This window comes from Rattus norvegicus, chromosome 7, assembly GCF_036323735.1.
Source record: "Rattus norvegicus strain BN/NHsdMcwi chromosome 7, GRCr8, whole genome shotgun sequence".
Taxonomy (NCBI): domain Eukaryota; kingdom Metazoa; phylum Chordata; class Mammalia; order Rodentia; family Muridae; genus Rattus; species Rattus norvegicus.
In genome coordinates, this window is record NC_086025.1 from 54408591 (window position 1) to 54435045 (window position 26455).

Below are 26455 nucleotides of genomic sequence, written 5' to 3' on the forward strand. Positions count from 1 at the left end.
CTTAAAAACAAATGTTAAAAGACAAATAAATAATGTTCTTTGCTCCCTGCAAGCTCAAATCACAGGAATGAGAAAACCACCCCTAACTATAACTACTTCTGTGTTCTCCTGGGGAACCAGTCCAGGAGAACACAGAAAGACGATAATTAGTTTCATGTGGAAGAATCTATCAAGGTGCCGCAGAGCAGACTTAGATAATGACCTTGTCTTTAAAAGCAAGAGCAATTGCGTGAGGGGAGAGAGCACAGCTGCAGAGCCTGTGAGACACACTGGGAAAGGCCCGGAGGAGGGTAATCGATTTTAAATGGAACTCCACCATATGCATATGCACGTGACACTGGTGGTTTCTGTTTCTGTTTAGAAACTGATATAATTACATCCAACTTGGAGAGACAGCTCCATTAGAATGCTGGTAAATGTCAGTTGAGATGCTGTAAATGGGTCAAAATACACCAAACCTTTGGCACCCCTTAAGCTTGGTGTCGCAGGGATAGGGAGGGGCAGTGTGGCACAGTAGAATCAGAAAAGTGACTAAATTTGTCAGAACCATCACCCTGAGCAAAAATTGACACATTAATCCCACCCCTGCCCCCACCCCCGTTAACTTGAACTTATAGGAGATATTTTTGATTTCCTGTAACAAGCACACAGCTTCCTTCACGTTGTCAGCTGAAAAAAGAGAAAAAAAAAAACTGGAAACAATTCCACAGAACTGTTCAGCCTTTTGGGGTTTGGTGATGGAACGCGTGTGCACGTGTTTCCTACCGTGGCCCCAATAGTCCATGAGAGCTTCTTGTTCTTTATTTCCTGCACATATTTTTTTAGCTTAATGTATTTTAATAGCAAATTTACAGGAACAGCACAGAAGACAGACAACATTAAAAACATGTACTTGCATGTAGGACAACTCCGTTAGAAAAGTATAGTGAATGGATGGAATCTACTGTATGATAAAATGCTACAAACACCATTTAGTTGCTGTCAATAAGAAATTTACTTATTTTAAAAAAAAATCCAAATGCTGGCATTGTCCAGAACTTTTTAACAGGTTTATTTATAATTGTTATAAAGTTGAACTGTTGAAATGTGTTCACTGAAACATTTTGCTTGCATTAATGCTTTACATCTTGCATTTATATTAAAAAATTCACCCACAAATGAACGTGGAGAAACTGCCAATACCTGATTCTGTCCCCTATGTTTCCACTCACAATTATATACTTAGGTACCTTTGATCCCATGCAAAAAATATCTAACATTCAGAACTACTGATAAAAGGAAGAAGAGGAAAAAAAAACTTGGTTTTTGAGAATGAAATGTTTCCCCTCCTAGTGGACTCTTAAACACGTTCTCCTAGTATGCGGCGTGCTAGCTGGATGTCTTTTGGCATAATTGTTACACGTTTGGCATGGCTAGCACACAGGTTGGTATCTTCAAAAAGGCCAATCAGATAGGCCTCACTTGCCTTCTGCAAAGCACCAATCGCTGCACTCTGGAAGCGCAGGTCTGTTTTGAAGTCCTGAGCCATTTCTCGCACCAGATGCTGAAAGGGGAGCTTGCGAATCAGAGGTTCAGTGAACTTCTGATAGCGTCTGATTTCTCAGGCCTGTAATGATGAGGTTTCTTCACCCCTCCAATAGAGGGCGCACTCTTGCGAGCGGCTTTTGTAGTCAGTTGTTTCCTGGGTGCCTTACCACCGGTGGATTTGCGGGCAGTCTGCTTTGTATGAGCCATGCTATGGGCACCTCCTTAATTACCCGCCTTCTCCTTCGGCTGGAGCTCAGCAAGAGAGAGGCAGCACTGTCGTTAGAGAGCGGCATCAACAAATGAGGATCTATAAACCTGAGTGAGGAACATGCCAAAACACTGAAAGTGACTTGTACTGGTATGTCTGTCTCACCTGAGTTCTCCCACATCGACAAGTGACCACAACCTGAACCATATTACTATCTTGTGGTTTTAAATTGCTATGAGTTAAAGACCAGCCTGGGATATAAGTGAGTCCCAAACTAGCCTGGGTTACATAGTGAGATACTATGTCTTTAAAAAAAATGAAAGTGAAATTATCTATTCGCGGATATGCAAATACTTAACATTTCAGTTTCCCTACCTTTAAATTTATTGCCATATATTCATTGTAAAAAGAAAAAAAAAAGGGGGGGGGGTCTCATGATCACGTTTCCGGGCACATGTTCTTGGCTTGTCTTCCTACTCCCTTTGCACAACCCCCACCCCACCCCCAACTTTTAAATCTCAACTTCATATAGGAGAGAAAACTGAAATATTTGTTTTTCTCAAATAACTTACTTTGTTTCAAATATTTGACTTTCGAATGAATGGCTTCACACAGTAGATATATCGATTAACACAGCAGCAATAAGACCGGTCATATTGATTAAAATCTTCAGAACTGGATTTTACTTCATTCTTGCAGGTTTAATATATTTAAATATGTCACCGTGGTCTTGTTTCTCTGATCGAGAATGAAACTTTTTGACGCTTACTCTCATTTGTGAGCTTCTAACTTGGAAAACACAAACCAAGACATTCTGGCCTTTCACCTAGCTTTCTGTTAGCTTGCCTGCTGCGTTGTTGTAGAACCTGGGGCCTTGTACATGCTTGACAGCACCCTATCGCTCAGCTATCTCTCTATAAACTACTACAAAATACCATTACCAGGACAGTTTAAAGAAGAATTTATTTCGGCTGTGGTTGCAGAGGAACCAGAGCCCATTGCGGCAGAGCAGGGGCAGGTAGGAGGCACGGTAGGAAGAGACAGAAGCTGAGTGCTTACATCTTTAACCATGAAAAAAAAGCAGAGAACTGTAATCACGGGCTTTTCCACCCACGCCCCAGATCCCGAATAACGACTTGGTGGATTATTTATTTATTTATGAATAAACGCCTAGGCCATAAACTAGGCTGGTTCTTCAGCTCTTGTTATTGAATTTATTCTGAGTTCAGCTACATGGCTGGTTCTTCTCCTCTGTTTCATACCCAACTTCCTCTGAGTCTGGGTAGTGAATCTTCGATGCCTGACTAGCTCCTAGAGCACCATAATCTCTCTACCGGAAGTAACTCCCACCTTCTAGTTCCTGCCTTTTGCTAATAGGCCATCAGCTTTTGATTGACAGGTGATGCTTCCTCATAGTGCACAAGAGATTATCCCTACAGAAAATGAACTTGGAAGATGAGTACATCCTGAAAGCCTGCCCCTTGTGTTATACTTCCTCCAACTAATCACTTCCCAAACCTCCCTCAAACTTAAAATCCTCCTGCCTTAGCTTCCTGCGTAATTAGCTTAATAGGCATGAACTTCCAGTCTCAACTTTAAATACTTGCATGATGCTAAAAAATGTCTTCCCATACTTTGGTGGACAAAAGTTCTAAAGTAAGAATTTATAACACAGCCAATTTTATTTTAAAATTACCTTACAGGAAATCTTTCTGCCTCAAATTTAAATTCTGAAAATAAGAAGATATTTCAAGATATAGTTTAAAAATATGTATTTTCTACATCAGAGGTCTTAAGGTTCAAGATATTTACATTGTGTGTGTTGAAAACATTTTAATTTCTTATTTCCCTGTTGTCTTAGTTAGGGTCTTATTACTGTGAACAGACACCATGACCAATGCAAGTCTTATAAAGGACACCATTTAATTGGGGCCAGCTTACAGGTTCAAGGTTCAGTCCATTATCAGCAAGGCGGGAGCATGGCAGCATCCAGGCAGGCATGGTGCAGGAGGAGCTGAGTTCTACATCTTCACCCGAAGGAAGCCAGGGACAGACTGAGCATCCCCAGGCAGCTAGGAGGAGGGTCTCCAAGCCCACTCCCACAGTGGCACACTTCGCAACAAGGCCACACCTTCTAATAGTGCCGCTCCCTGGGCCAAGCATATGTAAGCCATCACATGGGTTTTTGTTGGTCTGATTTCACAGATACTTCTACTAGTCATCTATAGGAATGGCTCTCAACCTGTGGAACACAACCCCCAGGGTTGTGTATGGATATACTGCACACCAGATTTTGCATTATGATTCATAACAGCAGCAAAATTATGATTATGAGGTAACAGTGAAATAGTTCATAGCTGGGCGTCACCACAGCATTAAGAACCGTATTGAAGGGTCATGGCATTAGGTTGGTTGAGAATTGCTGGTCTATATAGCTTGCCTACTGTGTCAATATGAAGTTTATGTACACAAGTCTCCTACAGAGCTGTGTATTTTTGTTTCTCTGGCTAGTTTGTCCATTTCTGCAGTAAAACATTAATATTCTGCCTTGTCGATAGGATCTGAAGACCCTCCTTCTGTCTTTTCTGTTGGCACTTTGGCATGCTCGTATCATTTACTTGGGCACATTTATTTATAACCAGATTGTCAAATCCAGGAGGAATACTGCCTACTTTTCATTTAGTAAGGTCACTTAAGTTTTTGTTTCTCTGGTCATGAGTGTTACATGTCTCTGTCTTTTAAGTTTTATCATCATTTGCAAACAAAACTAGCAAACATTCAAATTCACAATTATATATTAATTTTTCTATTAATTTTAGTAAACTGCTCAATGAAGGTCTAATAATCTGATGGTGGACTTCTTAATTGGATTGGACAACCGCATAACCTACAAAACTCTTTTTAGTCTATCTCCTTTCCAATAATTAGGCTTTTTTTGTTCTCTCCTTGTGTTGTGGTAACACTTCTATTACTATGTCAGATTTAAACTTGAAGAAAGTTATTATCTTTGTCTTGATTTAAAGAATTTTAGCTTTTTATTTATGCTATGTATGTGACAGTGTGGGTATGTGCACATGAATGCAGGTGTCCACAGAGCCCAGAAGAAGGTTCCCTAGAGCTAGAATTACAGGCAGGTATGAGCTACTCAATGTGGGTGCTTAGATGTTGGAGAATTTTATATTATGGTACTGTATTTATGTCATTTCCTCCTCCATCCCTCTGTCCCCTTTCATAGACTTTAATTTTTGTTAAGTACAAACATGCATGTAAGTATATCAACACAACCTGCTGAGTTGATCCAATGTTGTCTTTTTGTGGATGTGTTTGGGGGCTGACCACTTGATGTTGGAAAATCAATTAGAGAGCACAACCCCGGGGAAGATGGATCCTCCTGCTCTCAGTAGTCATCAACTGCCTATAGTTCTTCACCTAGGGTTGGGGCCTTGTGTGAGGTCCTCTGTGGTGGGTGCCTTCCTCTCCAGCCCTTTGTCTTGTTGGTTAAAGTTGTATCTCCCCTTCCTCTCCCAAGAATGGTGATTACTGGACTTTCAGAGATCCTTATCATGTTGGAAGCACTCTCTTACTTAGAGACGGCTGAGTTATTATCAGCAGGTATCCATTTTTATCACTTCTCTGCATCTGTTGATCAACTGGCTTTTTATATTTACTCTACAGTGAAGGGGATCAATTTTCTAATATGCTCTTCTGTTGCATTCCCGACATGAGTTCTGTTTGGTCAGTGTGTTAGGTTCATGGCTATAAAAGACACACATGATTTTGTCCCTCATATAGGTTCTATCTAGTGTTACTATAAAGACAGCACTGGTTTAGCTGTAGGGGACATGCTAAATTATTTATCTACATAAATTTGCATATTAGAATAATCCATTCTTAGTTTGGTGAAGCTATTTGTTCTTAAAACTTTATGAGGAAAATTTTAACCATTTCACTTAATAAGACTAGTACGGTTTTATTTCTTCTTGATCAATGTTTTTTCCTGGAACTGCTTGAATTTTCATATTAACTGGCATGTGTTATCTGGGAGTATATGCAGAATCTGTAATGGCAAGTTTCCACTCCCAACATTGGTTATGCTTTCTTTTCCTCCATAATAAACTTGCCTTAAATGTTTGCCTACTTTGTCCATTTTTTCAGTTGACTCTTCTGTTGTCCATGCATCCTGTGTTGGTTTTACAGATTCCCTTGCTTCACTTCATAATCTTATGGTCTGTAAATTTATTCAGTTACTTTGCTCACTCTAAATCAGTGGTTCTCAACCTTCCTAGTGCTGTGACCCTTTACTATAATTCCTCATGTTGTGGTGACTCCAAACCACAAAGGTTTTGTTGCTAATTCATAACACTGTTATACATCATGATATAAATTTTGTTATAAAAAAAAAAGTACCTGTTTTCTGATGATCTTAGGCAACCGGTGAGAGGGTCAGTTGAGCTGTAGTTAAGGTTTTACTGCTGTGAACAGACACCATGACTGAGGCAACTCTTATAAGGACATTTAATTGGGGCTGACTTACAGGTTCAGAGATTCAGTCTATTATCAGCAAGGTGGGAGCATGGCAGCATCCAGGCAGGCCTGGAGCAGGAGGAGCTGAGAGGTCTACATCTTCATCTGAAGGCTGCTAGAAGACAGCTTCCTCCACCAAGGCCACACCTACTCCACCAAGGCCACACCTCCAAATACTGCCGCTCCCTGGGCCATACATATTCAAACCAGCACAACCCCAAAGAGGTTGTGACCCAGAGATTGAGAACCACTGATCCAAACCATTACTACGTAATCTCTTCTTAGGCTTAGCAATCTGGATGTTTTGTTATTTGATGCTTAGAATTTAAAAATTTCCTAATATTTCCATCTAAAAAGGGGTCTTGAAGTCCATACTGGCTTTGAACTTGCTACGTAGCTAAGGATGCCTCTGCATTCTCTATCCTCCTGCCTCCTACTTGGGGAGTGGGATAGGATATCAGGCATGGTCACTTACTTTATCTCCTCTTCCCCTCTGTTTGTCTTTGTAGAGTTATGTCATAGTGACTTCTCCCTCCAATGCTCCCTTTTAAAAGTTTAAGGTCGGGTTACGTCCAATGATGAATGCTGTCAGTTTTCTCCTAAACAGTTCTCCCACGTGTTAACTCAAACCCTCGTGGCTTAGCTGCAGAGGCTACATGTGGCCAAGCTTCTCTGGAGACGGAGATAGTCCGTTGTTTGTTTGTTTGTTTGTTTGTTTGTTTGTTTGTTTTTTTTTGCCACTCACTCCCTGGGTCAGCCTCCTGGTAACTGTGTGGTTCTCCTCCAGCATCCTCATTTTTCTCCACACCATGTTCAGCCTTCCCCAAGAACTGGATGATCTTGTCGTGGTAGTCACCTACTGGCTGTGTTGTGGTAGTCTGATGGCTGTTTCCCATAGACTTTTCCCCATTTGTTCTCTTCCATCCACTTCTTTTTAAATTTCTCAGAGTTCTGTACCACACCCTACCTTCTGATTTAAACCTCAGTTGTCCCAAGTGGCATGGATGACTTCTCTTGCTGCTTCCACTTTCCCCCTTATCTGATCGATTCTGCTTTTTCCTACACAGCCGTTTGTGGATTGATGGCTATATGCAGGTGAGGGCAGGCATAAGATAAGGCAAGGCCTGTGATTGGGCAGTGAAAAAGAATCATCCTATCAAGTTTTCCCTCCAATATAAGTGAATTTTAGGTGTATGCAACATCAGTAGCTTCAAGATTTTTTGGAGAATATTCTGCAGAGGCTCACCTTCTGGATATTTCGCTGTGTGTAAACCTGATGCGACTCGGGTTAGAATTACTGCTTGCTCGTCCCAGGGAGAGCATGGTGGATTTCCAGATAACACTCTGAAGAATGAATGAGGCAACTTCCAGCTGCAGGGGTGCCTCACTCCTCACCTCGGAAGTGCAGGTGCCTGTCAAGGACAGCTGCAACTCTCCGGTCTCTTAGGACCTTACATGATGCATACAGAGAATGTGGCAGTAGATACAACTGCCTTTTGGAAGGCTAGTCATTGAGGAGGTTGGATCAATGTACCCTAGGTAGTGGGACTCTCAAAGCCCTCTGGGCACATCCCTTATGAGCCTCACAGCACAGCCGATCAAGTGAGAGGATTGGAGCCGTACAGGGTTAGCGCCTGCCTGGGAGGAGTCAGGAAGATGACCCCAGAGGCTTGTTGAGTTGTTCATCATTGAAATCTATCACCGTGGCCCTACTGCCACCCATGGATATGGATCTTCCCCATACCCAGTCATGCTGCCCTGAAGACTGGGTGCAGGTGTAGCATTACAAGGGATTAAGACTTTCTTAGTATCTATCCAGACTACTAATCATACAAACATACGTATTTTCATACAAATATATTTTGTATAAACACTGGCATTTTCTTCACCCCCCATTCTTCTATTGTAGTCCCTGCCCCAAGCTTTGTGCGTACACATTTGAATCCACCTTGACTCTTCCCAGAATTGAGCATCTCACAGCATCTGTAGTCCATGCTATCCCGTATCTTACTCGGTCTTGTTCATTGTTGCTCTCTGTTGCCGTCGCTACGTTCCCTTTAGCATGGTGAGAAATCTAAGGACGCCTCCTGGTGTGTGCACACTGCACTGCTGATGCTGAGTTTGGTGCAGGATGATCAGTCTTGCTGCCCCTTGTGGTCCTGGAACTTCACCTCTCATTCACTCTGTCAGCAAACTCCCCAATGTCTGGCTTGTTTGCATTTGTTTTTGTGATGAGAGGGATCAAAGGTGAGGCTCTATGCTCTGTCTGTGAGCTACACGAGGCCCACTCTCCTTTCCATTTTAGCATGTCCCAAACTTGTTTTTCTTCCTTTAGGAGTGTGAGCAAAAAGGGGTTTTTTTTTGGGGGGGGGGGTCTGAATCCTTGGGTGAGCCTGTTCAATGGGATTCAGTGGGTGGGCTACACAGTTCGGATGTCTAGTGAGTAGTCCAAACACCTTAAAAATGGGCACACACATGCAGGAAAAGCCAGAATACCCACAGAAATATATACATATAAGGTGGCTCACCACCACATGATAGGTAAAGAACGGAAAATAACCCATTCTCTAGAGACAATTAGACTATGTTTAATTGCGATGAATACACAATGATTAGGATGTGGAGATCCGCACCAGAGAAATGGCTCAGCACATAAAGGTATTGCTACCAACCCTGATGTCCTGAGTCTGTTTGATCATGAAAACCTAGACAGGAGAGAACAGACTCCTAAAAGCCGTCATCTGACTGCCACACACACACAGGTACACCCTCATAGACACATACAATGTAGAAAAATTATTTACTTTTAAAGCGAGAGGGACAAGCTGGAGAGACGGCAGCTCACGGCTGTCTGCAACTCCAGTTCCAGATCTGTGTGCACAAGGCCCAAGTGAGATGCACACACACACACATTCACACACATACAACAATCAGAATTGTGCATCTATAAGTAGGAAATATTTCACAGTCCAAGGTGTTCTCCAAAAGTGTGAGCGGAGTGTTCTTACTCGAGTTAAGGAAGCGGGCTGTTTTCCTTTGCTTTCCTATACTATGTCTCCACTACGAACCTCTTTTATTTGTACATCTGATGTTGGTCGTTTCTTCCCGAGTGTCAGCATTAGTCCAACCTTAGAAATGAAGCAGTCACCAGAAGCTCAGAGCTGGCAGACCGTATCCTTTTAGGCCATGCCCTGGTCTATTAAACTTAACACTCCTTCTATTCCACGATAATGCTCAATGCTAACGTGAAGCCCTCCGTCAGGATGCCCAAGAATGTTCACTGTCTTCATTTATTACACTTAACAAATCATTATGATAAAAGGATTCCCTACATCACAGCTGGCAGAATAAAAATAAATAAAACCTTTCGTCTGAATGCCAGCATACACACAGACATGAAGCCCTGTCCAGCTGGCTCCTTCCTCGCTCTCACAGGGGTACAATGTGAAGACTACTATCAACCTCTGCAACTTTATGCCGAGTCAGAGCTAAGAAAGACACACATGTTCAGTCTGGTGTTTATTTGGTGGTCTGGATTTGCAGTGTTGAATTACCATCACTAGCAGGCCTGCAATCTTCAGAGTGTGTTCCATTAAGGGATAAGCAAGTACAGCTCAGTCAGTTTGAAAAAAATCACAGCACTTCATAGTGTGGTGTGCAGAGGAGGGAAGTCTTTGGCCTTCTCCTTAGAAATAAATATTGAGTAACCATAAAAACGTTGTCATCCTTCAGCTGTCCAGGGAGGAGCACGCACGGCCCCGTACTCAGGGCATCAGAGTTCTTCTTTGAAATATCCCAGCTTTGCCAACGACATCTCCTTTCTTAGTTGCATAACTTCCCAGAACATCTGATCAACTGCACAAACAGAGAAGGGACATGTAAATCATAACGTCACCTTAATTACTGCTTGGGTTTCAGTGAAAATGTACAATTAGTTGCAAGGCAAACCTGTGCATGTCCTAACGACGCGCCTGACGCCTAAGCCCCAGGCTTCTCAGGGAGTCTCTGTTCCCTCCATGAGTAGGGATTCCTCAGTTATCTAAAGGTTACTGTCCAGCTCAGGAGTCTCCTGCACTGGTCAGCTGTCCTGTCATTTCATTCTCCCAGAACAGAGGACATTCAGGAATGTTCCTTGTAATGATAAAGTTTTATGCCTGGGTCAAATTAGAAATAAAGCAAATGTTCAAGTTCAACTGCTCTTTTCCACTGTCCACGCTTCTTTTACGTTTCCAGTCAAGTGGAACAGAAGTGCTCTGTGCGTCAAGCAGTAAGGCCTGTGGCCAGCACACACTCACTCATCAGTTGTTTCACCAGGGAAAAACTGGCCCCAAAGCACACTTGGCAATGTCTGGAATACTTTTCTACTGTTGTATCTTGAGGTTTACTGGCATCTAAATAACTAGAGGCCAGAAATGCCGTAAACGTGCTACAGCATACTCAACAGAGATCCCTCACACACACAAAGAATTATCCACGCTCAAAATGTCAACACAGAGTATCCTTTATCTGAAATGCTTGTGAGAAGAGTCCAGATTTTAATTTAAAAAAAAAAAAACAAAACAAAACATATGCAGACACAATGAGATAACCCAGGTTAAAAGGCTTCCCGTGGAGCCCAGCAGATCGAGCCCAGCAGAGCAGTACTGGTTTTGTTGTTTTCTGACCATGAGGTAGGCATAGCACTGTGCCAATATGTCCGTGCTAGAAGTTTTGTATCTTGAAGCATTTGGGGTTAAGGTGGCCAAGCTGCAGAACAAAAGTTGAGAAACTGTGCCTTGAATCTACCTAACCTCAATCCTTTAATACAAGGCTCAGATAATGAGTAGGTTTTAAAATTAAAAATTTAGCTTTACACAACACACACAGTAAGTGCTGTGTACTAATAAATAAAGTGGGAGAGGGACAGAACCCGGCAGGAATGTCATATCTGTCACTCAGGCAAGATACTTCCTTCCTATTTCCATGAAGTCAGCTGTTGTTAGACTTCCCACCAATGTTACTATAACAAGGAAAAAAAAATCTGTAGAATATTATCCATTGACAGGCAATCAAATGATGTTTTTATTAAAACTATAAAAATCATCACACAATCAGACTCCTTTTGTCTCACAGCCTTTAGGCTCCGACACTGGAGACAGGTTCCGAGCCTTCTCTGTACATTAAAATTAATGATATGCAGCTCTAAGCAAATATGGCACAGCACAATGTCCCAGAGCCTGATGGGCGGAGCCTGTCTTTGCCAGTTTAATTCTCCATGATGGGACGGAAAGCATTAGCTTCTACTAGTCTTTCAGTACAGAAACATTTCAACATCTATAAAAATTTACAGTCTGCCACTGAGCCATACTCATCCTGACATTTTTTCTTAAACTTGTTTTTTTCCTGAGACAGATGCCATTAATTTGCTTACGGTGCCCATGAACTCATCCTACAGCTCTCCCTGGCCTTCAATGTGTTGTCCTCCTGTCTCAGCTCCTCTCACCCCTACCTCGTAACTGTCGAAGGGTGAATGTCATACGATTCAACACCCGTGACACGTACAAGGGGATCTGTCACATATCCCTAGCAAGGTAAACTGGTTCTGCTCAAAACTCAAGAGCAAAATGGGGGAGATAAAACCGTCCTCTGTGGCCGAGGCGTTTGTTCTGAACCATGCATAGTTTTGTCAGAAGTCGTCAGGAAGTTTAACGGGACTGCAGAACAACAGATTGTTGCACTATTGCTCTGACTGGCTAACCATAGTGTAAATGCTCACAAGGAAGTAAGAACACTCACCATCCTGCTGTTTCACAAGTCCCTGCTGAATATATCGAATGTATGTAAAAAAGTTACATACAGAAGTGATCTAGGCCAAAAAAGAGAGGCGTCATGAGCGGTCGGTTTCACAGCGAAGCAATCATTACTAAGTGCTGGTCATGTCACTTACCCGGTATCTGCAAACCGGAGAGATGTAGTAATAGCTGCTGGAGTCCCCTAGTTTAATCCTGTGCTTACAGGGCTTACTCTGGCCAGTGAGAGCACACTTTCTGTAAAACAACAAATTCCAGTTTTGTTTTCTAATTAAAAGCATTTGCCCTACTTTCTTTACAGGTCGTTTTTTCATTCAGATAGGAAATATCTGAGACCCTACCATGTGACAGGCCTGCTCTAGATGCTGGGCCACCATGAAGAACAGGACAGAGCCTCTGCCCCTGTGGGACTCACAGTATGAGCTTACAACTGATCTCGCCTCTGGAACGGATGTTGACAGTTCACAGGGGGACACCTGACAAACGGAGTATGTGCGGGTGGCAGGGCCAGCTGCACTCAGTGTTGGGTGTAAGAACTATAAAGAAACAAGCTGCCCTTTAGATGCAAAACCATAACGCTCGGATGAAGAGGCCAGCTCATACCATCCTGTCTGTCTGTCTGTGGGCATTCTATCTACTTGGACGAGGCTATATATTTCTGGAGGGTAGACACTGTGCCTTGCTTATCTTTAAAGCCTCGCATCAGGTGGCCATCGCTGACCGCTACAGAGGTGATGAGCCACTGTCACCATGCTGCTCCATGAACGAAGCCTGACTGTCCATCAGGCTGGACTTACAGCAGCCACGGCCAACCGTGTCAGCTGGGAACCTGGACAGACACGACTACCCCTCTTTGCTAAGGCAAAATTAGCATAGCTCTCAGGGGGAAAAAAGTGGTGAATAGCATTTGACATGCCATTACAAATTACACAGCGAAGAAAAACAATGTGTGTGAACCACATTAGATCTCACTTATACCTACTACTAAATATGTAACACAGGCGTTCCTTCACTAAGAAAACAAGTGCAGACTGTGTTATTTGGAACAAGATAATTTTAAAGGCAACCTGCAAATCTCTGTGAAAAAGAGACTATTTTTTAATTCTTTTCAAGGAGACTTTGCCTTATTGCTTACGCATGCACACACACACATGTACACACAAACACCCACGCATGCAAACTGCTTTAATGATCTGTGGCAATATTTAGAAGTACTAACTACTAGCTTGGGAAGGATCAGAAATCAGTAAATTTAAGATTCAACCATTAGGAGTCCTTGTAATGTGCAAAACTATACTTATTCAGAAGAAAAAAAAAAAAAACCCTTCAACTGAAAAAAAGGTTACAGCTATTCTCTGGAAAATATGTTTGTTCTTTCACCATCTTGTCTCATTTTGAAAGGATTTTGCTAATGAGATCATTGGCACTAACTCTTAGATTAATAAAATAAAAAGTGCCCTTTAAAGAGGACCAAGCTTTGGCTCTGGGTTATGAAGGGTTTTTCTCTCTCTGTGTGTGTGAGCTGTATGTATGTATATGTTTCCTCATACCTGATAAAAGCTTTTCTTCAATGGCTTTAAAAAAAAAAATCTTAACTGATCACTTCTAAAGCTAACCCGGTCCTGGGCTTTCTGGCCTCCTCCTGATGCAGTATAGAACAAGCTACTCCTGCGGGGCCTCCTCACAGCCAGTCTCCAGATTCCAGACTCACTCACCTCACCACCAGGGTTAACAGTGCAGAAATCCAGGCCCACAGCTTCTTTCACAAGTCAGAACTTTTTCTAACTTCCAACCAACGGAGGGGACAGTCAACTCTTAAGTTCTGCCTTCTTGTAGCCCCCACCCCATCTAATTTCCATCTTTCATCTGTCACACCTCTTTTCTCCTTCATCTTCCTGATCCTCTGAACATAATGTTTTCCTGTTCTGATTTATCCAATTCTACCCACACCCCACACCCCAGACCAAATCTCGGCACCTCCAGCGAGCCCCAGGCCCACCAGAACGACCTCGTCCTTCTCTAAAGGCTCCCAGCACTTGCCACTTGTTCAGCCACCACTTCGGAAACCCAGTTCCCAGGAGCCTTGCTAGGACTTTACCTTATAGTTAGTTTAAAACTGCAATTTCTGAGCCATCAATTTCAGCCAGGAAAAAACCAACTCCCACAAGTTATTCTACATGCACACTATTCCTAACAGAAAATAAAATGTAAAAGAAAGAAAAGAAAGAAAAAGACAAACGCCTTCCCTCCAGACCTTGCGCACATAAGCACTGTATATAAATTGCTCTCTAAATCTAACCTGTCTATTCATTTTCTAAAACCCTGTAAGTATGCACTGCTGTCTGCCATCTTGTAGAGTACAGCATGTATAGTATGTGACATATATAAGCACAAATTCCACAGTAAAACTGCCACATGCCCTATTTATTCATTCAGACCTTCAAACACTGCTTTCCTTACATCGACTTTCCATTGGAGGGGCTGGAGGGCTAAAAGGAAAAGACTTTGGTGTTTGTGAAATGAAATACTATAAATTTCCTCTAAAGTCCAGGCTGCTGTGCATAGGGTGTCACCAGGGTTTAACACCAACTACAACTCTGGCTGGATGTGCAGCTCAGGAAACAAATACATGACCAGCCATACCACCCAAGCAATCTCGTAACCAACACTCAACAGCCATCCTGAGAATGCGTGTGCCAACAGAAACAGATGGCACAGCCTCTCTAACAGACCCTTAGTGTACAGCATCACACAGCCTTGATGGGAGCCAACGGCTGTACTGTGGGCTCGGCTGGGCTTTCCAGCCTCCCTATGAACCAGGTCCTCAAACGCATTCCCTGATAGTTTTAAAACAGAGGCTGAAGCATAATTACATGCAGCTTGGGGTAACATTTCCGGTTGTAGGCTTTCTCCTTATAGCAGTGTGTGAGAAAAGCCTGCCCTGCTATGAGAACAGAGCGGTCCTCCCTTGACAACGTGTACTCTCCAAACACCTGTCACATTTCAGGATCCTTTACAGATATAATACGGGTGGAAGGTGAGGACTAATTTTCCTTTTTTAAATTATGCATATGTATCTAGGACTATGGGGGCAGGGGTGGGGGGAGATGTTCCTGTGAGGTGCGTGAGGGCCAGAGGAATCCGATCTGAGTTACAGGTAGTTGCCGAGTTGGCTGATGTGGGTACAAGGCTGGACTTGTGTTCTCTCCAGGGCATCAAGTGCTGCTAACCACTGAGCCATCCCTCCAGCTCCTGTGTCCTGTTTTCATACTTGGTAAGGCCAGTTCTAAGTCAGTACCTTCTCAAACTAGTTTTGATGGCAATCCTCAGACCAAAGTATTTTACACAGATGGTAAGCGTACATAAATAAATAACTCATTCCCACCCCCTCCCTCTCCCTCCTCCTTCCCCTCCCCGCTCTGGCAGTTTGGCCTACAATCCACGTCTGACCTCACAACCCACTAATGGTCACTACTGTCCCTACCTTAGCCGACCTGCATCCCTGGCATGCATGTATTCTGTAATTAGATCCTCGGGACTCTCTTGAGCAGCCCACACCCACCTCTTGCCTAGGGTCTGTACCAATGACCTTCCCTCTCTTCACAGCCACACTGAAATCTAAGAATGTTCTAGATTTCTCTAAATACACCACACACCTTTCTTTACCTAACAGACCACAGCTCTGACTGCAGGGGGTGGGGGTGGGGGTGGGGGGTAAGCTTAACTTTGAAATACAAAGTTAAAGACAAACACGGGTGGGGTAGGAGAAGAAACTGAGGAGTATGTGGTCACATTTAAACCACAGACATGAACACAGAGGCACAGCACAGAGACTCTGAACAACGCGCTCTCCCCACAAGGCATGGTGTAAACACCTACTTTGGCCCTCCGCACTCCACCGCGGAAGCCTTCACGAAGCGGATGGGCTGCAACCCTACCGGCTCGATGCTTAGAGTGTTGTTCTCCACGGCCTCCAGAACAGCTGAAGCCAACTTAAAACAAAAGTTAAATGTCAGCAGCAAATACCTAAATAAAGTAACAGGCTAATTAGAAGCTGGTCAGCTTCACTAACATGGCCATAACCATTGCAAAGAGAAGGAATTAAAAACACAAACCACAATCTTGATTTAACGTTTAAAATGCAAGCAGCTTAATTACAGTGCCAAGCATTTTTTGTATTAACTGGCAGAGGATAAAGTTATTATTCCAGATTCTGTCATCCATCCCTTACCCATGATTCCACACGCACTATAAAACCCACTTCAAAACTAATATCCTAATCCTGCATCCTCTAAATTTATGCAATAGATACCAGTCATCTGTGACAGCGATAAGACAGTAACCCTAGCCAAATATTCTCTCAATGTATGTCCTACAGGCACAAAAGTGTCCTGGTCGGATACGGAGTGTCCAGCGCCGATGGGCAGCAGTAAGCAGGTCAGAGTGCAGTGCTGAGAAGACCAGCACTAGTGAATGGTCTGCAACGCACAGCCCACACTCGGGTCGGCATCATGCTGTTCATCCTCAGTTCTTACGAGGACGATACAGCCCAATCCTCTAATGAGTCATGTAAGGTTCTGAGGACTCAATTCCTTACATTAGCTCGCAGGCTATTGGGAGACAAACTTCTCACATTTAAGATCGAACTGAAATTAAGACTTTACAGTTGGATAGGATTTATATGACACCTGATTCTTTTCAGTGTGCTTCAACCTGCTTGCTTCATTCTTCCTCCTAACAACTCTGACCCAGGCCAAGTTGGCACTGTCTCTCCTGTTTAAGGACACAGTTGGGGATCTGGTTTAGGGTCTATGTTGGCAGTGGCAGAGATCAAACAGGACCTTGTAGAGGTTAGTGGAGCACTTTGCTCTGAGCTACTCTCTAACAGGGTGTACACAGAACTTGGCTCAAACGGAAAACTGAATCTGGGTCTGCGAATCAAGCAGCAGGCCCTCTTCCCACACAGATCTACACGGGACACTGATACAATGAGGAAAGACGCTCAGAACAGCCGTAATCATGGTCCTACGCGAAATGGAGCAATGTTAAAAATGACATTTTACAGTAATTTACTACACGTAGGACATTACAATATGAAACATGGCAGCAGAAAGCACATTGACTGCAATGCGTTCTTAACGAGATGGGAAACATTACCTCACTTTTCGCGAATGTTAAGCATGGAAAGATATCCTCCTGATAGATTTTGTCTAGGAAGGGACATGTTCTGTCCATTGTGGGCTCATCCTTCCAAGACCTGAACTCATTATACAGCGATAGATCGGCCTAATGAACCAAAGCAAACATAAAACAACTTTAAAAAGAAAAAACAAAACACTTACTTGATAAAACCAAACCCTAAATTAGACGTGATTAAAGGGAAAGTTCTTCATGTAACATAGCAAAAATTCAGTTGCCCGTAAAACTTGACAGTAGTCTTCCTTTAGAAAATGACTGACAGCCTTCTCGGTGTGTCCCTGTGCTGTGCAGACATGCTGCCTCCTCCTCACCTACGGCTCTCCACATACTGTGTCTCCTCCTCACCTACGGCTCTCCACATACTGTGTCTCCTCCTCACCTGCGGCTCTCCACATACTGTGTCTCCTCCTCACCTACGGCTCTCCACATACTGTGTCTCCTCCTCACCTACGGCTCTCCACATACTGTGTCTCCTCCTCACCTGCGGCTCTCCACACACTGTGCCTCCTCACCTACGGCTCTCCACATACCGTGGCTACTCCTCTTCTGAGACAGGGTCTCACTCACACCCCAAGCTCACTATGTAAGCGGGCTGCCTCTCACTAGGCTCCTGCCTCGGCCTGACTGCTATGCCCAGCAAACTGGGGCTGTCTGAAGACACAGGCTGTCCTGAACAGAAGCACGCTGACAAGTCTCTTGTGACAGCTACCAATCTGGAGCCACATTAGCTAGAGAAAATGAGTAAGCTGAGTCTAACCTGGGAAACCTAGTGTGGGATAAAATTGAGGGACTGTCCTTAACTAGAGACAGTCCCTAAGGGATGGTTAAAATGTCCCTTAGTGTAAGCTACAGGACAGAAAGCAGCAGATGCACTCGGCTACGACACTGAGCACCCTAAATACCCCCTGAATTAGTAATAATCCATGGGCTTTCTGGTCAGGCCTCCACTTGATCCTCCTCTTTCCCTTCCCCATCTCTGAGTCTGACCTAAGTCTTCTTCCCCAAAGGCCCTCAGATCCCCAGGTCTACCCACCGATCATTTTTATACATTTCAAAAAATGAGAGAAGCTTCTTAAATATTGAGACGCCATTAAAAAAGTTTTACTATAAGCAACACAAGAAAATACATTACACTAAGTGAAAATTTAAACGCTAAACTTTTTATTTAAGTACACTTATTTAAAGTTAAAGAAATCAGAATTAAAGTAGTGACTAAAGAAGTATGTTAGATATTTAACAAAACAAATATGAACTTTAGATTCTGCTACATTCAGATTTGGATGAGAAGTGAACTTTTCAGTTACCAAATTCTTATTAATAGCTGAGCAGATGTAATTCAGCTACAACAGCTACCCTTGGCTATTCAGTGAAGTGATTCCTGGCTTCTACACACACCTTAGCTGACTAAACCCCAACAGCTTCTTCAGCACGAATTGGCTTAAACTCAGGAGTGAGTGAAGCCCCAGGAAGTCTGGGTCAATCCCTACAAACACTACATCCCTAGGATGATCGATAGACAGTATCTAAGTTATCTATGTTTTCTAAAATGCAAGGCTTCGGTTATTTCTGGGTTCTGTTTTCTTGATTATCTGACTCAACTCTAGAACTTTCTTATGGATGTAAAATTTTGCTTCTCTCAGATTTCAAATAAAAAGAGCTACCTACTAGCAATCTTGAAGAAAATCTATCTTCACGCTTCTTATATTTGTATTTTAATGCTCACTAACAGAATGTCCTGACTAGTGGGGACCCTGAGGCACCCACTTTCCTGTATACAACACATGCCAGTTTGTTCCCTAGACAGAAACTTGCAATGCAGACTCCCCTGCCTGCAGCAGGCCCTCCAAGATCAAGGGTCAGAGAGTGAGGATCCTTGAGACCAACCAGCTGTAGGACAGCCTCCCCATCTTAACACTGCATATTCTGCACTAAAGTTTGCTGGCCGCCTCAGTGAGGACAACTGGACAATCGGCAGGAAGCCCAGGCAGAGCCAGAGGGGACAGCCCTCAGGAGTTACCTCTCTGCAGTCTTTTACGATTGGCTGGATCGCACTGAAGTCCTGGTGGCTGCCACTCATAGCACTGCTTGTACTTTTGTTCCGTGTGTGCCCCCTTTTAAAGGGCGTCTTTCCAGCCGCCAGAGGCTCCTGCGTAGGCGATGTTGGAGAACTGGACAGTACGAGTGTCTTCAGCGCAGCCACTTCGGCTTGAAGCACATCAATCTTGAAAAGAAAGCAGCACCGTCACACGCACACGCTTTATGGCAGAAGTGACCAATGTTAGCAATTTGGCAAAAAACACTTGCAAGAACAGAAAATACATTTAATTTGTTATTTTTCTATGAAGTAATGAGGGGAAAGTAATCCAAGTTTTCTGGGTCTCCGTATGCTTTGATTCTACTGCCAATAATGTCAAAAGGAACATTTTAAATACCTAACACTAGTATGAGTTCCCAAAACATTAAAATGTATCAGTTTACCATTACCTTTAGTTTGCTCCTAAGATAATCAAGTTTACTGAGGTGACTTTTTTCCCAGTGAACTAAGAAAACAAACGTAACTTTCCAAGAGGACTGTAACATCCTCTGCGTGTACGCGGCGGGAAGCAAGCTGGCTGTGGTAGAATACACACCAGCGTCCAGGGTTACTGGTGCAGTATGTGCCTTGTGCTCACTCGTGGTTCTGCAGCTTCCGAGTATGACATAAGTGCTGCTTCTCCAGTAACAACAGCCGCCAAGGGCGTCAGGGCACTCATGACTAGTCTCCCCACGGTCTCCCCGTCCATAAGGAAAGCTCCGAGACTCACTTTCCCTTGAGCTTCCTTCAGCTGCTTTTCTGCAGTTGCCTGCTTGACGTTCGCCTCTCTCACCATCTTGTGAGCTTCCTGAAAGAATCAACATTGCAAACTTGGGAGGCAAAGTATTTTAGCATTCATTTCAAAGCTACTTCAGGGCTACCTGTGAGGAAGCAAGGACACAGCGCCAGCCCTCAACAACCATGGGGGGTGGGGGGAGCAGCTGCCGTCAAACAGACAGAAGTTAGGTGAGGCCCAGGCTTTTAGCACCTGTTAAGCATGGCAGCAGCTGAGGTGAGGTCCAGTCCATCCAAGAGACACCGTCAGGTCTGTGACCAGTAAAGGGGATGGAGGACGGCCGCAGGCCAAAGCCAACTTCTTTGCAACAAGGTGTTGGAATTAAATCCTGATACACATTGTTAGTCACAGAAAAAAATACACAAAAGGGACAACAGTTCACACCTCAGAAGAAATGACCTGAGGAGCTTCAGTTTCCAGTAAACTCATAAAAACGATACAGGTGAAAACTGCACTGTACAGTGCAGGCTGAGAAGGGAGCCGTCCACTCCGTAGTCGTCAGTGCCTAATGCAACAGAGAGGAGACTGCAGGCACCCGCCCGCCTCGCAGCCACAGTACTTACTAATGACTTCTCTTTGGGAGGTACTGTCCTGGGTTCTGACAGAGAACGAGGAACGAGACAAAGGCCTGGTTCCTAAAGAGGTCCTGCTCAGGGTACACTCTAACAACAGGGACAAAAGTCAGGGTGACAATCCCGGGCTTCACTCTAAGTGAAAGATGAGCTCTTCTTTAAGGATGAGAATAACATGATCTCATGGTTTTGTTTTGTTTTCTTTTTTTTTTTTTCTTTTTTCTTTTTTTTCAGAGCTGGGGACCGAACCCAGGGCCTTGCGCCTGCTAGGCAAGCGCTCTACCACTGAGCTAAATCCCCAACCCATGATCTCATGTTTTAAAGATTATGCTTTTGTGTAAAATAATCTGTATAGACTAGAATGTCTGGGAACAAAATGTGGTTTCGGACTTAGTATGTGTGAACATAAGATATCCAAAGAAGATTCAACAATATTTAATAAGCACACAGTCTGACAGCTCTGCAGGTCTGTGACCTGCAGGTGGCAGGTGCAAGCTCTCCCTCAGAGTGGGGCATGCCGTCATAGCTGTTCATGTGCAGCAGCTGTGTGTCTCGTGAACACGAACCTCAGACTACATTAAATAATCGAACGTTCACTACCGATGGTTGTAATGGAGTGAGATGGACCGCAGGAATACTCCAGCACCATATGCACTCATCCAGCAAAGTGTTTAAGAGCTGTCAGAATGATCGAAGCCCTTCCCTTCCGAAAACAACAGTTGTTGCAGATTTGCTTGGCTTTTCTGGAATAAGGAGGAGCTGTCAAAAGACGACTATTGGACAGGTATTTCCAAAATAATAAATCCATCTGCTCCTAAGATAACCGACATTTAACTCTAAATGCAGAAGAAACTAATGTCAAGCGATAACTGCTGAACTGGGCAGGGATGGACGCTTGGTGTCAGCTGAGCGATCTGGATCAGACTTAAGAGAGGACAACTGGAAGAGCTGACACTTCCAAAAGAGTTTTGAGAGTTTCAAAGAGCTAAGAAGACATCGAACAACTAGAACCAAGGCCAGGATAAAACCAAGGTGAGGTGGGGTATGAGGGGACCTCTCCGGCTTCAAGAGGGACACTGATACACCATGTAGCAGATGTCCCCAGAGAAGGGGGCGCCAGTCTGAGGGGTAAAGCATATGGCATGAGTCTGCCAACCAACCGAACATGGAAATGCAGTTTCCAGATGCTGGGGTCACTGTCTTTTACTGTCCCGAAGGTGAGGTGCTGTAAGCTCTGTGCACGGCAGGCTTCCCCAGGCTTTCTGCACTCAAGTCTGAGCTTTGCCAGGAACATGCTACAATGCTGAGAACACTGCTTCTAGTACAAACGGCAGAAGTATGTTCAGGGCCATTTCAGGACCGTTAAAAACTGTCCCGGTCCCAAGCTAACTGCCTCAACTTCTAAAAACCCTATCTTTGATTGAATTGCTTCTCTGACACTGAGACAGGTGTGCAATGCATTCTGGCTGTTTTCGTGCCACACCTGGCCTCTCTCCTCTGACCTGTCAAGCTTCCCTTTTACATCCTGACTTTGACACCCCGAGTCATCTACGTGACCAAGTTCTCAACTATCCATTGGGACCTGGGCGGCTCGCCTGTATACAAGTGGTACACAGGTAAAGACAATGACTGCATCTTCCTCAGCCAGCAGCCCCTCGGGGTGGGCTATGGCCTGAGCCCCCCAGTCAGTCAGGACGCTTGGCTGCTGACAGGCCTAGGTGTGTGCAGGTCCAGTGCAGGCTTCTGGCTCTGACGCCTTTTTCTCCAACTCCTCTTTTTAATGATTTTCTTCTTTTAAATAAAATTCAAGGAAACACTATAAAGAACAATTTTTTTTAATTTGTTTTACACGGTTAATTAATTTTGGGTGTGCCACAGCATGCATGTAGAAATCAGAGGACAACTTGCACAAGTTAGCTCTGTGTTTCCACCACATGGGTCCCAGGGACGGAACCTGGGTCAGGCTTGGCCACGAGGGTTGTTACCTGCTGAGCCACCTTGCTGGCCCTAAAATGCAATTTTTAAAACCAAATGTTTTAAACACAATATAATCCTACACATACTAGCTGGATATATACACCCTAAGGAATGCCGTAAGAAGGTCATGTAAAGTCCTATTTTCCATAAGTAGAACTGTATGTTTCTACAGGAACAGAAAACTTTACACATTAAGAACACGGCAGCTCCTAACCACCTGAGGTTCTGAATCTGGGCCTCCGTCATTTCAGGTCACATTCATAGGTGGCGGACGGTGCGACTGGGATGGAGTGAGCATGCGGCATACCCAGAACCGCGGCAGTGCTGAGGCCGTGATGAGCATGCTGGGTTTCAAGTTCATCCCCGGTGACTGCACACAGAGCTCCTGCTGTCCTATCCTCTGTGCCTCCCACGCTCAGCTCCACAGCCCCAGCCAAGATTTGTACTAGGAATCACCGACCTCGGAAAGGGCCAAGTGGCATTCGTGGATCTCAGGACCACACAGACAGTTTCCCTTACCTAACTCAATTTTGTTTTCTGCCGTGTGGAAGCAGAGGCAATACATGATGAACTTCCCCATCTCAGTGAAAACAGAAGGTTGGACTTCAGCTCGCCCTATGTGTCTGGTGATCAGAACACTGAGATCTACGTTGCGGTGAACTGTGAGCTCCCAGCATCCGACTCAGTCCCTGCACACACTCACCTCCTATACACCTGACAGCTCCTTCCGTTAACCAGCACTCCGCCCTCCCATTCCTCAGCCCCACAACCACCCATCTACTGTGTCCTGATGAACGGTAAACTCAGCTCCTTCAGAATCTACGGGAAGGGGGAACACTGTACATTTTTCTGTCCTCTTCTTACATGATCATCTATATTGCCTCAAGCAATGAGATTTTCTTTAATTTTAATAAATTTGTGTGTATGAGTGTGTTTGAGTGTGTGTGTTTGACTGTGTGAGTGTGTGTGTTGTGTCAGCCAGAGGAAAACCGTCAGGAATGACGCTCCTCTTCCACCACGGGATCCGGGGACGAAACTCTGGTCATCAGCTTGTACGGCAAGCACCTTTACCCACAGAACCACGTCAACCTGATTTCCCTTTTTAAAAAGCCAATGTTGTATAAACACACAGGACGCTTCAGCCTTATTCACGGACTGTTGACTAGGGGCTCACATCTGGCTTGGGACAATACAACAGCAATAAACCTGAGAATACAGATAAAGAATTTATTCCCTCTGATGTATACTCCAAACGGGAATTGCTTGATGCTAGGTTTTCTTGTTGTTTTTTGGTCTGGGGTTTTCTGTTTGTTTTGGGGGGGGGGGTTGTTTGTTTTTTAAAGACAAGATCTCACCATGTAATCCTGGATGCCTAGAACTCACTAGGTAGACCAGGCTAACCCTGAATCAGAGATCTGCCTGTCTCTGCCTCCTGAGGGCTGGGATGAAAGCGTGTGCCACTCCATTGGCTACACCTTTAATTCTTTAAGGAGACATCCCCATACTTTTGTCTGTGACAGCCATACCGACAGTACCACACCTTGCCAACACACACTGAGAATGTGAGGCAGTGTCGGCATATCACTGGGTTGGATTTGCATTACCTGACTGGTATATACTGGTATATACTTTTCACACAGCTTCTGATCCTTGTCCATCTCTGTTAGGTGCTTACATACTCTGCAGCTACCCCTTGCCAGATCCAGACACTCCCTGCACATGGTGTTCTCTCCACTGCACTGCTGGTTAGTTTGGGTGACTGTTTGCAAGCTTAAGTTTGATGCAATTCCACATCTCTATTTCTGTTATGTTTCCTGAGCTTCTGGTTTCACATTAAAAACAGCAGCAACAACAACAAAAACCGCTGCCCACGCCAGTGGTTGTGTAGTTTCAGGTCTTTTGATTTAATCTGTGGGGTCTGTTTAGAGCGCAGAGAGCAGTCCTATCCGTGCACACAGATGTTATTTTCCAGTGTCATTCTCTGAAGGGGCTGTCCTTCCTCTCTTTAACAAGCGGTAGACTATCAGTGCACGCTGGGCTCTACCCAACTCCCTCTTCTCACTGTGGTTTTGATTGCTGTGGTTTTGACTGCTGTCACTTTGTCACAGACTGAGCTCAGGAAACGCCTGCACCCAGCTTACTGTTCTTGCTCACAGTACTTTGATTGTTTCGCTCTTTTGACAATCTATGTGAATTAAGATTTTTGTTTCTAGTTCTGCAAATGATATTCTTGGGATTTTGATCGTGACTATATTGAATCTGCAGATCACTGGGTATACAGAGATTTAAATACTGAATTAATTCTTCTGACCTATGGAATGATGTCTTCTTTAAATTCCCTTCACATCAACCTGTCCTAACTTTCAGAGAACCAACCACTGCTTATTTTTAGGTGAGTGATTCCTGTGGTTGCTACTGTGAAACCATTTCTTTAATTCCCTTAATTCAGATCATTTACAGCATATAAACACTCATTTGTCTAATCTCAAACTTTACAAAGTTCCTATCTTTTGGATGCTCTATATAGACGGCAATCATCTACAGACCTAATCTCCTTCCTCTCCTGCGGGATTGTTCTGACTCTGATCCTAGTCCTACACGGATAAGTGGTGCGGTGGAAAGCCTTTGGCTTGTACCAGATCACCAAGGAACTGCCTCCTGCTCACCAGGGTTAGATGCGGCTATGTTCAATCCTTGGTCCTCACTATGTTGAATACCATTCCTTTAACCCCTCTTTTTCCAAGATTTATTGTATCACTTTGACTTTGGTAAGATGCGTTCTCTCCATCTATTGAGACGGCCACATGTTTCCATGTCCTTGGACGTGGTGTGCCTCACCGACGGATCTGCTGGTTCTGGGTCATCCTTGCATTCCAAGGCTAAATCCTCTTTGGCCATGGTGAGTGGTTTCCGTCATGTGCTGTGGGACCTGGACTGATAGTATTTTACTGAAGATTTTTGAATCTCTGTGTGTCAAGACTCAACGCTAGCCCACAGGCTTCTTTTTCCTCACGGAATTGGCACTGGCGTTAACACTGCAGCAGTACTGACGCGACAACATGCCTTGACTAGTGTGCTCCCTTCTGTGTGTGCCTTCTGCTTTGTTTGGAGCATCTGGGGATGTCTGCTGTCCTGTGTTACTGCCTGGTGACACTTCCCTCTGGACTGCTCTCGGTTAAGCTGGCTGTGGCCTGGCCACATCTATAACCGACTCACTTGTCACTGGTCTCTCCTATCCTGTATCCTTCCCTCCATTTTGGTAGCTGCATCTCTGGGATCCCCCGAGTAGTTTATGCCTGAGGCATGTTTTTCAGTATGTCTCTTCTTCCATCTTTTAAACCTTCTCTTTTTCCCTCAGTTCTTTCAAAAAATGACTCTTCGTTTTGTGGATATTTTCTCTTTTTCACTTGTCTCTGTTCCTCTTAAACTCTGGTATTTCCTTCCTCCTCCTACTTTGGGGCTCAGTCTTTTCCCCACGCCTTGAGGCGTGTATTAGACTGAGTGCCCTCCTGCATCCTTCCGTAGGCGTTGACTGCTGGTAATTTTCTTAGCGCAGTGTCTGCTGCATCCCCTAAGCTTTTGCTAGGCTCTCCATGAGTTTGTCTCAAAGAGTTTTTCACACTCCCTTTCGGTTCCTCCTTTAACCCCACAGTTCAGAGTGTTTCAGTACCCACACACTTGTCTGTTTTACTGTCTGTCTGATTGCTATTTCTAATTAGATTTCACTGTGGCAGAAATGTTTCCCAGGCTTCACTCGTGGGTAAACTGAAAGAACATATCTGAGAAAAT

General features: G+C 44.1%; 1 protein-coding gene and 1 pseudogene across 10 annotated transcripts in view; both read right to left on the minus strand.

Annotated features, from left to right (window-relative positions):
- Positions 1-625: 625 nt before the first annotated feature.
- Positions 626-8104, minus strand: H3f3a-ps5 (H3.3 histone A, pseudogene 5; annotated as a pseudogene).
- A 723-nt stretch (positions 8105-8827) lies between these two features.
- The window catches only part of Rab3ip (RAB3A interacting protein), a 43836-nt gene continuing 26208 nt past the window's right edge, over positions 8828-26455 (minus strand). For 7 of the 10 annotated variants that reach the window (XM_006241357.5, XM_006241360.4, XM_039078619.1 and 4 more), the window contains 7 exons: positions 20052-20129; positions 19265-19468; positions 17206-17334; positions 15928-16040; positions 12186-12285; positions 12035-12104; positions 8828-10114 (listed from right to left, as the gene is read on the minus strand). In XM_006241357.5, the coding sequence (XP_006241419.1) occupies positions 10032-10114; positions 12035-12104; positions 12186-12285; positions 15928-16040; positions 17206-17334; positions 19265-19468; positions 20052-20129 (777 nt within the window). In that variant the 3' untranslated portion in view covers positions 8828-10031. The other 3 variants (XM_039078620.2, NM_017313.3, XM_063263143.1) reach the window with 3 other exon arrangements.